The sequence below is a fragment of the Petromyzon marinus genome, chromosome 37 (genome assembly GCF_048934315.1).
Source record: "Petromyzon marinus isolate PM22_M1 ecotype Great Lakes invasive population chromosome 37, UKy_Petmar_22M1.pri1.0, whole genome shotgun sequence".
Classification (NCBI taxonomy): domain Eukaryota; kingdom Metazoa; phylum Chordata; class Hyperoartia; order Petromyzontiformes; family Petromyzontidae; genus Petromyzon; species Petromyzon marinus.
This window is the reverse complement of record NC_133703.1, coordinates 19893099-19905211: the sequence shown is the minus strand read 5'-3', so window position 1 is coordinate 19905211 and position 12113 is coordinate 19893099. Positions and strand designations below refer to the sequence as shown.

At 54.9% G+C, this 12113-nt stretch overlaps 1 protein-coding gene across 6 annotated transcripts in view; it reads left to right on the top strand.

Moving 5' to 3' along the window:
* Window positions 1–12113, top strand: part of LOC116949497 (uncharacterized) — a 142669-nt gene that overhangs the window by 41336 nt on the left and 89220 nt on the right. For all 6 annotated transcript variants that reach the window (XM_076072411.1, XM_076072410.1, XM_076072409.1 and 3 more), the window contains one exon: window positions 11506–11585. In XM_076072411.1, coding sequence (XP_075928526.1) covers window positions 11506–11585 — 80 coding nt within the window. The remainder of the gene's footprint in view (window positions 1–11505; window positions 11586–12113) is intronic.

The window sequence follows — 12113 nt, the reverse complement described above, 5'->3', positions numbered from 1 at the left end:
ACTGCACCCTCGACCCACCTCTCGACCGCAACACCGCCGAACCTCACCCTGAATCCGCACGGCCGCTAGCCGAACTCGTGCGGAGACTGGATCTGCGTGACGTGCGGCGACCGCAGCATCCAGCCCAGCGGCAGTACTCTCGGTGCCGCTGCGGCTCTCAAGGCAGGATAGGCCTTGCCAGGCTCGACCGACTGTACGTCAATGCCAGCGGCGTTAACCTGCTCGGGGATAGTAATATCGTACCCTCCTGGTTTTTCCGATCACCACCTGGTCTCTGTGCTGCTGCGAATTCCCAGAGCGGAACAGCACAGCGCCTATTGGAGACTCAACGTACAGCTGCTTGACGACACCGACTTCAGAGAAACATTCAAAGCCTTTTGGGCTCAGTGGCTGTCTGCCAAAGGAAGCTTCAACTCCCACCAGCTATGGTGGGACAACACAAAGGCGCAGGTCAGGGTTCCCTGTCAGCAGTTCATGGCCAGCACGCCGCCGCCAACAACGAGGTAGCACGCCAACTGCAGAACGAGCTGCTGGCGCTAGAAGCGGAGCTAAGCTCATCCCACGACACAGCAGAGTGAGACGCTACTGGAGAAGCAGCGGCTTTTCAGGTCCATCACGGACGAGCAGATGCAGCACCTGTCGCAGGTGGACTCTCCCTCTAAGTTTTTCTTCCGGTTAAACAAAGGACCGGCCAACACCACAAAAAATTCCAGTTTGCGAACTCCAGATGGACAAACGGCAACATCTGAAAGCGAGATCGCCAAGACCGCCAGGGATTTCTACTCACAACTTTTCGCCGCCGAAACCACACACGACGAGGCTGACCGGGAGCTACTGGACGGGGGCCCTACCTTAGGAGTCCCCGAGCGGGATCGTCTGGACAGCCCCGTCACCCTGCCGGAGCTCCACACCGCTGTAAAAGGGCTTGCAGCTGGTAAAGCCCCAGGGATTGACGGCCTGCCGGTTGAGTTTTATGCGGCCTTCTGGGATGAGCTCGGCCCTCCACTACTACAACTGTTGACGGAGAGGCCTGCAGTAGGGGGAACTCCCACAGAGCTGCACGAGAGCGGTGGTCTCCCTGCTACCCAAGAAGGGGGACCTGCGCCTCCTCGTGAACTGGCGACCCGTGTCCCTCTTGTGTGCTGACTACAAAATTTTCTCAAAGGTGCTGGCAAACCGTCTCAAGACAGTGCTGGGTCAGCTGATCCTGCTGGAACAGTCATATTGCATCCCCGGACGGTGCATATACGACAACATCGGTACGGTCAGAGACATAATCTCCCTTGCAGAAGCGCACAACATGGACTTAGGCCTCCTCTTCTTAGATCAGGAGAAGGCCTTTGACAGGGTGAGCCACGAGTACTTGGACAAACTCCTAACGTCGCTCGGCTTCGGCCAGGCCTTCATCAGGCAGAGATGCCCCCTCTCGGGGCTGCTGTACACCCTGTCCATTGAGCCACTGATACGCCACCTGAGACGAAATCTGACTGGCCTCAAAGTCCCGGGACCTGAGAACGCGGTCATCAAGCTCTCGGCTTACGCAGACGATGACGTGATGCGTCGTCCTCAACGACGTCCGTGACGTCTCCGCGCTCTGCCAGGCGGTTGCAGTGTACGAGAGGGCCTCCTCCGCCAGGGTCAACTGGGCCAAGTGCGAGGCCCCCCCTGTGTGTTTGGGGTCGCGAGGCGGCGTTCGCTCTGTGCTCCTCCCAGGAGGAGTCAGTTGTGGGGACGACGGAGTCAAGTACCTGGGGGTTTACCTGGGGAAACCACGTGACGTCGCTCTGAACAACTGGACCGAGCTGGCCGACACAATCGAGGTTAAACTACTGACATGGGCACGCCTTGCTCCGCAGATGTCATTCAGGGGCCGAGTGCTCGTCGCTAACACCCTGGCTATATCCGTGCTGTGGCACAAGACCAAGGCCCTCCAGCCTCCTGCTTGGCTACTCACCAGAGTCAACCGCTCACTCGCGCACTTTGTCTGGCATGGAAAGCACTGGCTCAGGCCGGGCGTTCTCTGCCTGCCGGTGGGTGAGGGCGGCCAGGGTCTGGTGGACGTCGCCGCCAGGGTCACGAGTTTCAGGCTCGTGGCAGTCAGGCGGCTGCTGTACGACCGGGAGGAGCTACCCTGGAAGTCGCTGGCCCTCGCCCTGCTGAGGAATGCAGGGGGGTGCCTGGGGTACGGAAAGGAGCTCTTCCTGATGGACCTGAGCCTGGTCGACTACACGAGGCTGCCAGGTTATCACCAGAGCCTCTTCGACACGTGGCGGAGCTTCGAGTGGAGCAGAACTCGCGCGCCTTACGACTTCGCGCAGTTCCTAAACGAGCCCCTTGTTCTGCAACGGCCTCTTCCAGGGGATCAGAGGAGAGAGGACCCTGGCTGAACGCCTCACATCAGCAGGGCTGCGGACAGTCTTCCACCTCGTGCAGGCCCACCAGCCCAAGTGGAAGACTGCAGATGAGATCGCCAACACCGCAGGGCTCCGCTCCACGCTCGCTGGGGAGAAGCTGCTGCGGGACGTCGCTCCGCACCATGAAGGAGCTGCGCCTGAAGCTGGAGGCGCCAGGGGGACGGTGGCAGCCCCCCCCCCCCTACTCCTTCTCCGAGTTGTGCTTCTCCTGTGCGCAGCCCCTCGGCCACAGCGACTCCGGCAAGCTACTGGAGCTCCGAGGCTGCAGGAACGTGCCCCTAAAGAGTTCCCCAAACACAGCGCTCTACACGTGCTGTGTAAAGGCGCTGCATTCCCAGGACCTGGCCGACCTACCGGACACAACATGGAGAGACAATTTCTCTCCCCTCATTGCGACCGCCCCTCAGTGGAAACAAATGTACAAAGTCTCCCGTAGCCAAACGCTGCGGTGACCTCCGGTGGAGGTTGGCACACTGCACGTTGCCATCGGCCGTGTGGCTCAGCCGAATCTCGCCAGGGGTAACAGACTTGTGCATTTCCTGCGGTGCCAGGGAGGATCTCCCCCACCGGTACTTACGCTGTCAGCGGCTCAAACCAATGTTCTGCCTTTTGGGGGACATCTTCAGGAAACTGGGGGTGCCCTTCTACAACAGCAGCTTCGTATATGGGGGGTGGTGCCTTAACTGGCTAACAAGCGCCATGACCTCGCCAACTTCGCCCGTGCTCAGGCGAAGATGGCGGTGTACAGAACGAGGAAGAAGACGCTGCAAGGTGACACTGACGGCTGCTCTGTGCTGCTTCCAGTGTTCAGAGGCCTGCTCAAGGCGCGGCTCCGGCTGGAGCACGCCACGTACCACACACACGTGTCGGTGATGTGCAGCGCGTCTTCTTCGAACGCTGGGGAGCCGGACAAGCCCCTCTCTGTACCAGCGTGGACGGCACCCTCATGTTCACCTTCTGAAGCGCTCGCTCGTCAACGTTGCGTGCGCGATGACCACCACCACCACCACGTGACTTTTCTTTGTGTTGTGCGTGCTGCATTTAGTGCCACAGCACGTGGATTTATAGCGATTATTTGTGTTGCTGGTGACTTTGTGTATTTCATATCGGAATCGCCTGCAGTGCTGTTGCTGCTGGTGGCAATAAAAGTTGTTTATAAGTCAAAAGTCTCTGTGTGTCTCTCTCTGTCTCCGTGTGTCTCTCTGTCTCTCTCTGTGTGTGTCTCTGTATCTCTCTCTCTCTGTGCGAATGACCACCACAACCATGTGACTTTTCTTTCGTGTTGAGCGCGGTGCTTTTTAGCGCCACAGCGCGTGGATTTGTAACGTTTATTTTCATTTGTGTTGCTGGTGACTTTGTGTATTTCATATCAAAATCGCCTCCAGTGCTTTTGCTGCTGGCGGCAATAAAAAGTTGCTTAAAAGTCAAAGTCTATCTCTCTGTCTCTCTCTGTCTCTATCTCTCTCTATCTCTCTGTCTCTATCTCTCTGTCTCTCTGTCTCTATCTCTCTGTTTCTCTCTCTCTGTCTCTCTATCTCTCTGTCTCTCTCTGTTTCTCTCTATCTCTGTCTCTCTCTATCTCTCTATCTCTCTCTATCTCTCTGTCTCTATCTCTCTGTCTCTTATCTCTCTCTATCTCTCTGTCTCTCGCTATCTCTCTGTTTCTCTCTATCTCTCTATCTCTCTCTATCTCTCTTTCTCTCTCTATCTCTCTGTCTCTATCTCTCTGTCTCTCTCTATCTTTCTGTCTCTATCTCTCTCTATCTCTCTGTCTCTCTCTATCTCTCTCTATCTCTCTGTCTCTATCTCTCTCTATCTCTCTGTCTCTATCTCTCTATCTCTCTGTCTCTCTCTATCTCTCTGTCTCTCTATCTCTCTGTCTCTCTCTATCTCTCTGTCTCTCTGTCTCTCTCTAACTCTATATCTCTCTATATCTCTGTCCCTCTATCTCTCTGTCTCTCTATCTCTCTCTATCTCTGTCTCTCTCTATCTCTCTGTCTCTCTCTATCTCTCTGTCTCTATCTCTCTATCTCTCTCTGTCTCTCTCTATCTCTGTCTCTCTCGATCTCTGTCTCTCTCTATCTCTCTATCTCTCTCTAGCTCTCTGTCTCTCTGTCTCTCTCTAACTCTATATCTCTCTCTATCTCTCTGTCTCTATCTCTCTGTCTCTCTCTATCTCTCTCTATCTCTCTATCTCTCTCTATCTCTCTGTCTCTCGCGTGCCACGGAGGACTAATCCCACGCTGGCAGTTTGCCAGAATTCTGGCCGCTGTTGCCACGACAACCACCATCACCAGACCCTGCCATGGCAAGAGACGCATCGCTCATTCAGCGCTGCAGCAGCAGCAAGCGTGGAGAAGATGCGAGCTTAAATATATAATCAATTTATATATCTATTTTTATTACGATGCCCGATATTCCGCGCAAAATCTCTTTTTGAACTGTACTGGTGCGGATTTTTTTTTAATGCACAAAAAAATGTATCGCAGCGATGAATTCAAAAAAATATATTAAACAAATATCGGGCAATATTGGGTTCACAGCATCGGATATCCTCCCTTTCTCTCACTCGGCCAAAATAACAAAATTTGCATACGGTGTGCCGATGCTCGCTATGGAATAAATAAATAAAGACATAAATGCGTACAAGACAAAGATCCCCCGGTATAGCTTTAACAGACGATTGGGGCAAGTGCTGTTAGCGAGCACCTACGAAGGCCGGAACGGTACACGAAGGGGGTGGGTGGCCAAGCAACCACGCCCGACCGCCTTTGTCTCCCCAGTGGCGATGTTTACACACCACGGCACCGGGTACTCATTTGAGGCTTAGTCGACCTTGGGGAGGCCCAGGACCGGTTCAGATAATCGTCACTGTAATTGGCCGTGAGCGAGAATCGAACTCTGGACCGCCGGGTTCGCAGCGCAGCGCGCTAACCACCCCACCACCGCTCCCCACGCGCGCACAAACACACGCACAAACACACGCACAAACACACGCACGTGCTCACCTGCACTGACACACGCACGTGCTCACCTGCACTGACACACGCACGTACTCACCTGCACTGACACACGCACGTGCTCACCTGCACTGACACACGCACGTGCTCACCTGCACTGACACACGCACGTGCTCACCTGCACAAATACCAACACCCGCCATTCGCCACAAAGTGGTGGTGGATGTCACCACGGCGTCTGTGCCAGGCCACGTGCGCTTTGAGGCCACGTGAAGTGGCGAAGGCTGTCGCGCTGACAGGAGGTCACGTGGACTGACCCAGGTGCCATGGGTTGGCTGACTGAGATGGCTGGTAGATGCACCTGCTGTGCCAATTTGCCGCATTTCAGCCGCCCGGCGCTCCGCTCGTTGTTGCACCCACGCACGCACGCGCACGCACTCACCGGTACACACGCACACACGCACACACGCACGCACTCACCGGTACACACGCACACACGCACGCACTCACCGGTACACACGCACACACGCACACACGCACCGGTACACACGCACGCACACACGCACGCACGCACCGGTACACACACGCACATAAAATACCAAGATACCCAAGGGCAGAGCACACCTGCATTTGCATATTTTAATTTTACATCGGGACACATTCGGTCTCTGTCGCTCGCGTCCATCACTGCATGCGGAGGCGGTGGAGGGTGATGCATTGCAGACTTTATTGCCGCAGCAGCAGCAGTCATAACAGTGGCAGCAGTGGGAATAATAGCAGCAGCAGCAGCAGTGATAGTAATAGCTGCAGCTGTGGTAGTAATAGCAGCAGCAGCAATAGCATCAGCAGTGATAGCAATTGCAGCAGTAGCAGCAGCACTGATAGTAACAGCAGCAGCAACAGCAGCAGCAGTGATAGCAACATCACTATTCGTCATCAGTAATAGCAAATGCAACAATATCAGCAGCAGTAATAGTAACAGCAGCAGCACCACTAGTAATAGCAGTAGCAATAGTAATGGCAGCTGCAGTAGCAGCAGCAGTAGTAACTACAGCAGTAATAGCAGCAACAGTGATAGCAGCAGTAATAGCAGCAGTAATAGCAGCAGCAGTGATAACAATAGCAGCAGTAATTAATAGCAGCAGCAATAACAGCAGCAATAACAGCAGCAGTAATAGCAGCAGTAATAGTAGCAGCAGTAATAGCAGTAATAGCAGCAGTGATAACAATAGCAGCAGTAAGTAATAGCAGCAACAATAACAGCAGCCGTAATAGCAGCAGCAGTAATAGCAGCAGTAATAGTAGCAGCAGTAATAGCAGCAGTAATAGTAGCAGCAGTAATAGCAGCAGTAATAGTAGCAGCAGTAATAGTAGCAGCAGTAATAGCAGCAGCAGTAATAGCAGCAGTAATAGTAGCAGCAGTAATAGCAGCAGCAGTAATAGCAGCAGCAGTAATGGCAGCAGTAAGAGCAGCAGCAGTGATAACAATAGCAGCAGTAATAGCAGCAGTAATAGTAGCAGCAGTAATAGTAGCAGCAGTGATAACAATAGCAGCAATAATAGTAGCAGCAGTAATAGCAATAGCAGCAATAAGTAATAGCAGCAGCAATAACAGCAGCCGTAATAGCAGCAGCAGTGATAGCAATAGCAGCAGGAGTAGCAGCAGTGCTAGCAATAGCAGTAATAGCAGCAGCAATAGCAGTAATAGCAGCAGTGCAAGCAATAGCAGTAATAGCAGCAGCGATAGCAATAGCAGTAATATCAATAGCAGTAATAGCAGCAGCAATAGCAGTAATATCAGCAGCAATAGCAGTAATATCAGCAGCAATAGCAGTAATATCAGTAGCAGCAATAGCAGTAATATCAGCAGCAATAGCAGTAATATCAGTAGCAGCGATAGCAGCAACAGCAGCAGTAATAGCAGCAGCAACAGCAGTAATATCAGTAGCAGCAACAGCAGCAGTAATAGCAGCAGCAATAGCAGTAATATCAGTAGCAGCAATAGCAGCAATAGTAATATCAGTAGCAGCAATAGCAGTAATAGCAGCAGCAATAGCAGCAATATCAGTAGCAGCAATAGCAGTAATATCAGTAATAGCAGTAATATCAGTAGCAGTAATATCAGTAGCAGTAATATCAGTAGCAGCAATAGCAGTATTAGCAGCAGCAATAGTAATATCAGTAGCAGCAATAGCAGTAATAGCAGCAGCAATATCAGTAATAGTAGCAGTAATATCAGCAATATCAGCAGCAGTAGCAGCAGCAGAGAGTGCACCGTCGTTATTTTGTCGGAAAAGCCACACAGTTGTGGAAGTCTCAATTTTGCAGAACCCCGGCAGGAAATGATCTTGTGTGGCGTTTATTTCCTTAAATACGCTACTACAGTACAATTGCAGACTATCGCGTTTTTCGGAACCGTACTAGCATCGCGGCTTGATTAATTTGCTTTGGGCAAATTAATTGAGACACGAAGAAGGCCAGGTAAGGTGTGAAGCCTTGAGTTGGAATCTTTGCCAGGGTTAACTCAATGCCATCATCAGCATCATCATCAGCAGCGGTAACAGCAACAGCTGGGGTTAGTAAAATGAGTACCACCTGATGGGATTGCATCGCTTACACACGCACATACGCATCGACAGGTATAGACAAAGACAAAGATCCCCCGTATAGCCTTAACAGAATGTAGGGGCAAGTGCTGTTAGCGAGCACCTATGAAGGCCGGAACGGCACAAGAGGGGGTGGGTGGCCAGCACCACGCCCGACCGCCTTTGTCTCCCCAGTCGCGATGTTTACACACCGTACCAGGTACTCATTTGAGGCTGAGTCGACCTAGGGGAGGCGCAAGACCGGTTCAGGCAATCGTCACCGGTGTTGGCCGTGAGCGGGAATCGAACCCGGGTCGCCGGGTTCGTTGCGCAGCGTAGCGCTAACCGCTGCACCACCGCTCCCCACATCTACAGGCATATACACGCACGTACAAGAGACAAATGTCCCCCATATAGCATTAAGCAGACTGCCGGGGCAAGTGCTCGTTAGTGAGTCTAATGGAGCAGTTCCCGAAGAAGTTGCCGGCACCGTCGGGGAGCGAGACGCCGGACATCGCAGCCGGAACGGCACGTGGCGGAGAGCCGTGCAGCAGAAACAGCTGTTTTGTTGTCCTTCCCCTACGCCTGCGGTTAGCACGGTTGGCTACGTACGGTGCGAAAGAAGTTCTGCATACATACATGCAACCCATCATCATCCCTCTGGGGGTTCGATAAAGCGAGCACCACTTTGCGGGGGAAATCAACATTGGTTGTGGACTCGCCCCTGCCATAGTAATGCGGAACTTCCACCAGTGGCTCAGGGCTGGCGGCGGGGGGGGGGGGGGTGGTCGCCGATCGCCATGCAGCGAGTGGAAGGAGCGCGAAGACGCTGGGAGCCCCTGGCGGAAAGGTCCCCCCCCCCCCCCCAACCACCGCTCACGACGTAGCTCACGGCGGCTTTAACGAGCGTCTCCTTCGCGACGCAGCGCGGTGGAGAGGAAGTCGGGAGTAGAGGGGTGATTATCGGGCGGTGAACGAGTGGACTGTGGTGGACGTTGGGTGTGTCGCTCCCTCGCTCTCGCCGACGGAACGGTGGAGGTGGAGTCGTCTCGTCGGTTGCGCAACGGCCGGTGAAGGAGAGTAAGTGATTGAGCCAATCGGTTTGCATCGTCTCTTTGAGAGTTGGTGAATTGCAGATGCACCCACGCGGTCGCCCACCCACTGACCCACCCACTCGCTCACCCACCCACTCGCTCACCCACCCACTCACCCACCTACACACTGACCCTCTCACCAACTCACTCATCCACTCACTCACCCACACACTTATTCAGCCACTCACCCACCCGCTCACTCACCCACTCACTCACTCACCCATTCACTCACCCATTCACTCACCCATTCACTCACCCATTCACTCACCCATTCACTCACCCATTCACTCACCCATTCACTCACCCATTCACTCACCCATTCACTCGCCCATTCACTCACCAACTGACTCACTCACCCACTGCCCATCTACTCACCCACCCACTCACCCACTCACTCAATGACCTATCTATTTACTCAGCCACTGGCGATCCACTCATTCAACCACCCACTCACTCAGCTACTAACCCAATCACCCACTCACTCAATCACCCACCCACTCACTCAACCACCCACTCACTCAACCACCCACTCACTCAACCACCAACCCACTCACCCACATCAACACAAAAGCACACAAAGACAAAGATCCCCCGTATAGCCTGTAACAGACTGTTGGGGCCAGTGCTGTTAGCGAGCACCTTTGAAAGGCACCGGCACACGAGGGGCTGGGTGACCAACACCACGCCTGGCCGCCTTTGTCCCCCCAGTGGCAATGTTTACACATCGCACCAGGTACTCATTTGAGGCTGAGTCGACCTAGGGGAAGCCCAGGACCGGTTCAGATAATCGTCACCGGTGTTGGCCATGAGCGGGAATCGAACTCGGGTCACAAGGTTTGTAGCGCAGCGTGCGAACTGCTACACTACCGCTCCCCCTACAAAAAAACACACACAGACACACACACACGCACACACACACACAGACGCACACACACACAGACGCACACACACCACACACATACGCACACACACACAGACGCACACACACACCCACCGGCTCCCGAAGAAACTTTCCCAGGACCGTCGGAGCGAACCGTCGGTCATCGCAACCGAAACGACGCGCGGCGCAACCCCGGCAACCCGGCGCAGAGGACGATGCGGTTTCAGTAAAAAAAAAATTATTATTCATTCATCAGCAGTGTCGGCCGTCAGTCGCATGCCGAGCGGTAGAAGCCCCGACACGTGGATAATTACAGGGACGCTCTGCCAGCTCGAGCTGGGAATCATTGAGCCCGGGACGGGGGGGTGGGGGAGAGATGGTGCTGAAATTGCTGGGGCGGGTGAGGGCTTGGTGGGGTGGGGTTGGTGTGGGGGGGGTGGGGTGTGGGGGGGGGCTGTCTGCCCGGGCTGCCCCCGCGACGTCACTGCTGCTGCTGCTGGTGGTGGTGGTCGCGCGCGAGAGGGGATTGGGTCACGTGTGGCGCGGCACTCGCACGGGATTTGCCGGAGAAGCCGCTGGCACCGCGCGCGCGCCGCCTGTACCCGCGCGCCTGTACGCGCCGCCTGTACGCGCCGCCTGTACGCGCCGCCTGTACGCACCGCCTGTACCCGCGCGCCTGTACCATACTCAGCCATTCACCCATGAACCCACCCACTTGCTCACCCACCGACCCACTCGCCCACTTGCTGCCACCTGCTCGAGCGAGCATTCAGGCGGTGCTTATCTCCCGTTCACAGCCCTGAGCCAGTGGTGGAAGTTCCACATGGCTATGGTGTGGGGGGCGAGTCCATCCGTAGGACATCCACTGTTGACTTCCCCACAAAGTGGTGCTCGTTCTATGGACCCCAGACAGATGATGATGGGTTCAGTCACCCCCCCCCCCCCCCACCCTCTACCGGGATTTAGAACTCGCAACCTTTCCCCCGGTTAAACCCGGCGACCCGAGTTCGATTTCCCGCTCGCGACCGACAATGGCGGTGACGGATGCCTGAACCCTGGTGCCGGCGCCACCTCCCCTAGCCCGTCGCGGTGTGAAAACGTCGCCCCCGGGCAGTCAAAGCCGGCCCTGGGCGTGCGGTGGTGCTGGCCGTGCCGCCGCCCTCGTGCAATAATCATCATGATGGTGATGATGATGATAGCAACACGAATCTTTACAGAACCGCCTTCCATTCCACAAGGCTCAAGGCCACGTTTGCAAAGACAAATGCAGTGTAAAAAAAAATGAAAATACCCTCTACAATATGTGGGGCAAAGCACAGGTGCTCCCACTTCTTCCGAGACGTGTGGTCGGTGTGGAGGAGTAGGCCAATAACCCCCCCCCCCGCCCCTCCCCCCCCCCCCGGGGTCTTCCACGACACCGCTGCGGTGGAGGCCACTTTCGCGGTCGTGACCATTGTGGACCTCCACTTGACGTTGCCTCTCGATGTCCCCCTCCCCCCTCCCCCCCTCCCCCCCTCCTCTCTCCCCCCCCGCCCCTCAAAACTCCTTCCCAACCGACTTCGCCCCCAACAGGACACGGGGATGGAGAGGGCGCGGGGTGCTGAGGAGAGGAGGGCACGTGTGGTGGTGGTGGAGGAGAGACGCAGAGGCAGGCAAGTGGCAGATCCGAGTGTGAGGGGGCGCGGGGGATGGGGGGGGGGGCGGGGTAGGGGGGGTTGGCGATGGGGGTGATCGCCAGCACCCATCTCTTTAGAGCTGCTTGTTTGTTTGTTGTGTTTAGTTTGTTGACTCCCCACCCCACCCCGCACCTCCGATTAGCGCGGTTGGATCCGTTACGGTGTGCGAAAGAAGTTCAACAGGACGTACGTACACCCACGAGTTTGTGTTGATTTCTACGAGGGAACAGACTTGACATTCGGCACGCAGGCTTTTGCGACCAATGCCATCCATAATAGAGGTTTTTTTGTGGGTTAGATCGCGCCACCACCCGACACAGCCAATCAGTAAGGTTTGTCACGTAAAGGAAACGTGCCAATGAGTGACTGGTTCAGCACACCGCTTGTGTGTTGGAGAGTAAACCCACAACATTTACAATTCGAGTACCGTGACTTTTCACCGGTGATTACAGCAACAAAAGCAACAACCAGCTTCATCAGGCGATAGCCAGGATTGTGAAGGAG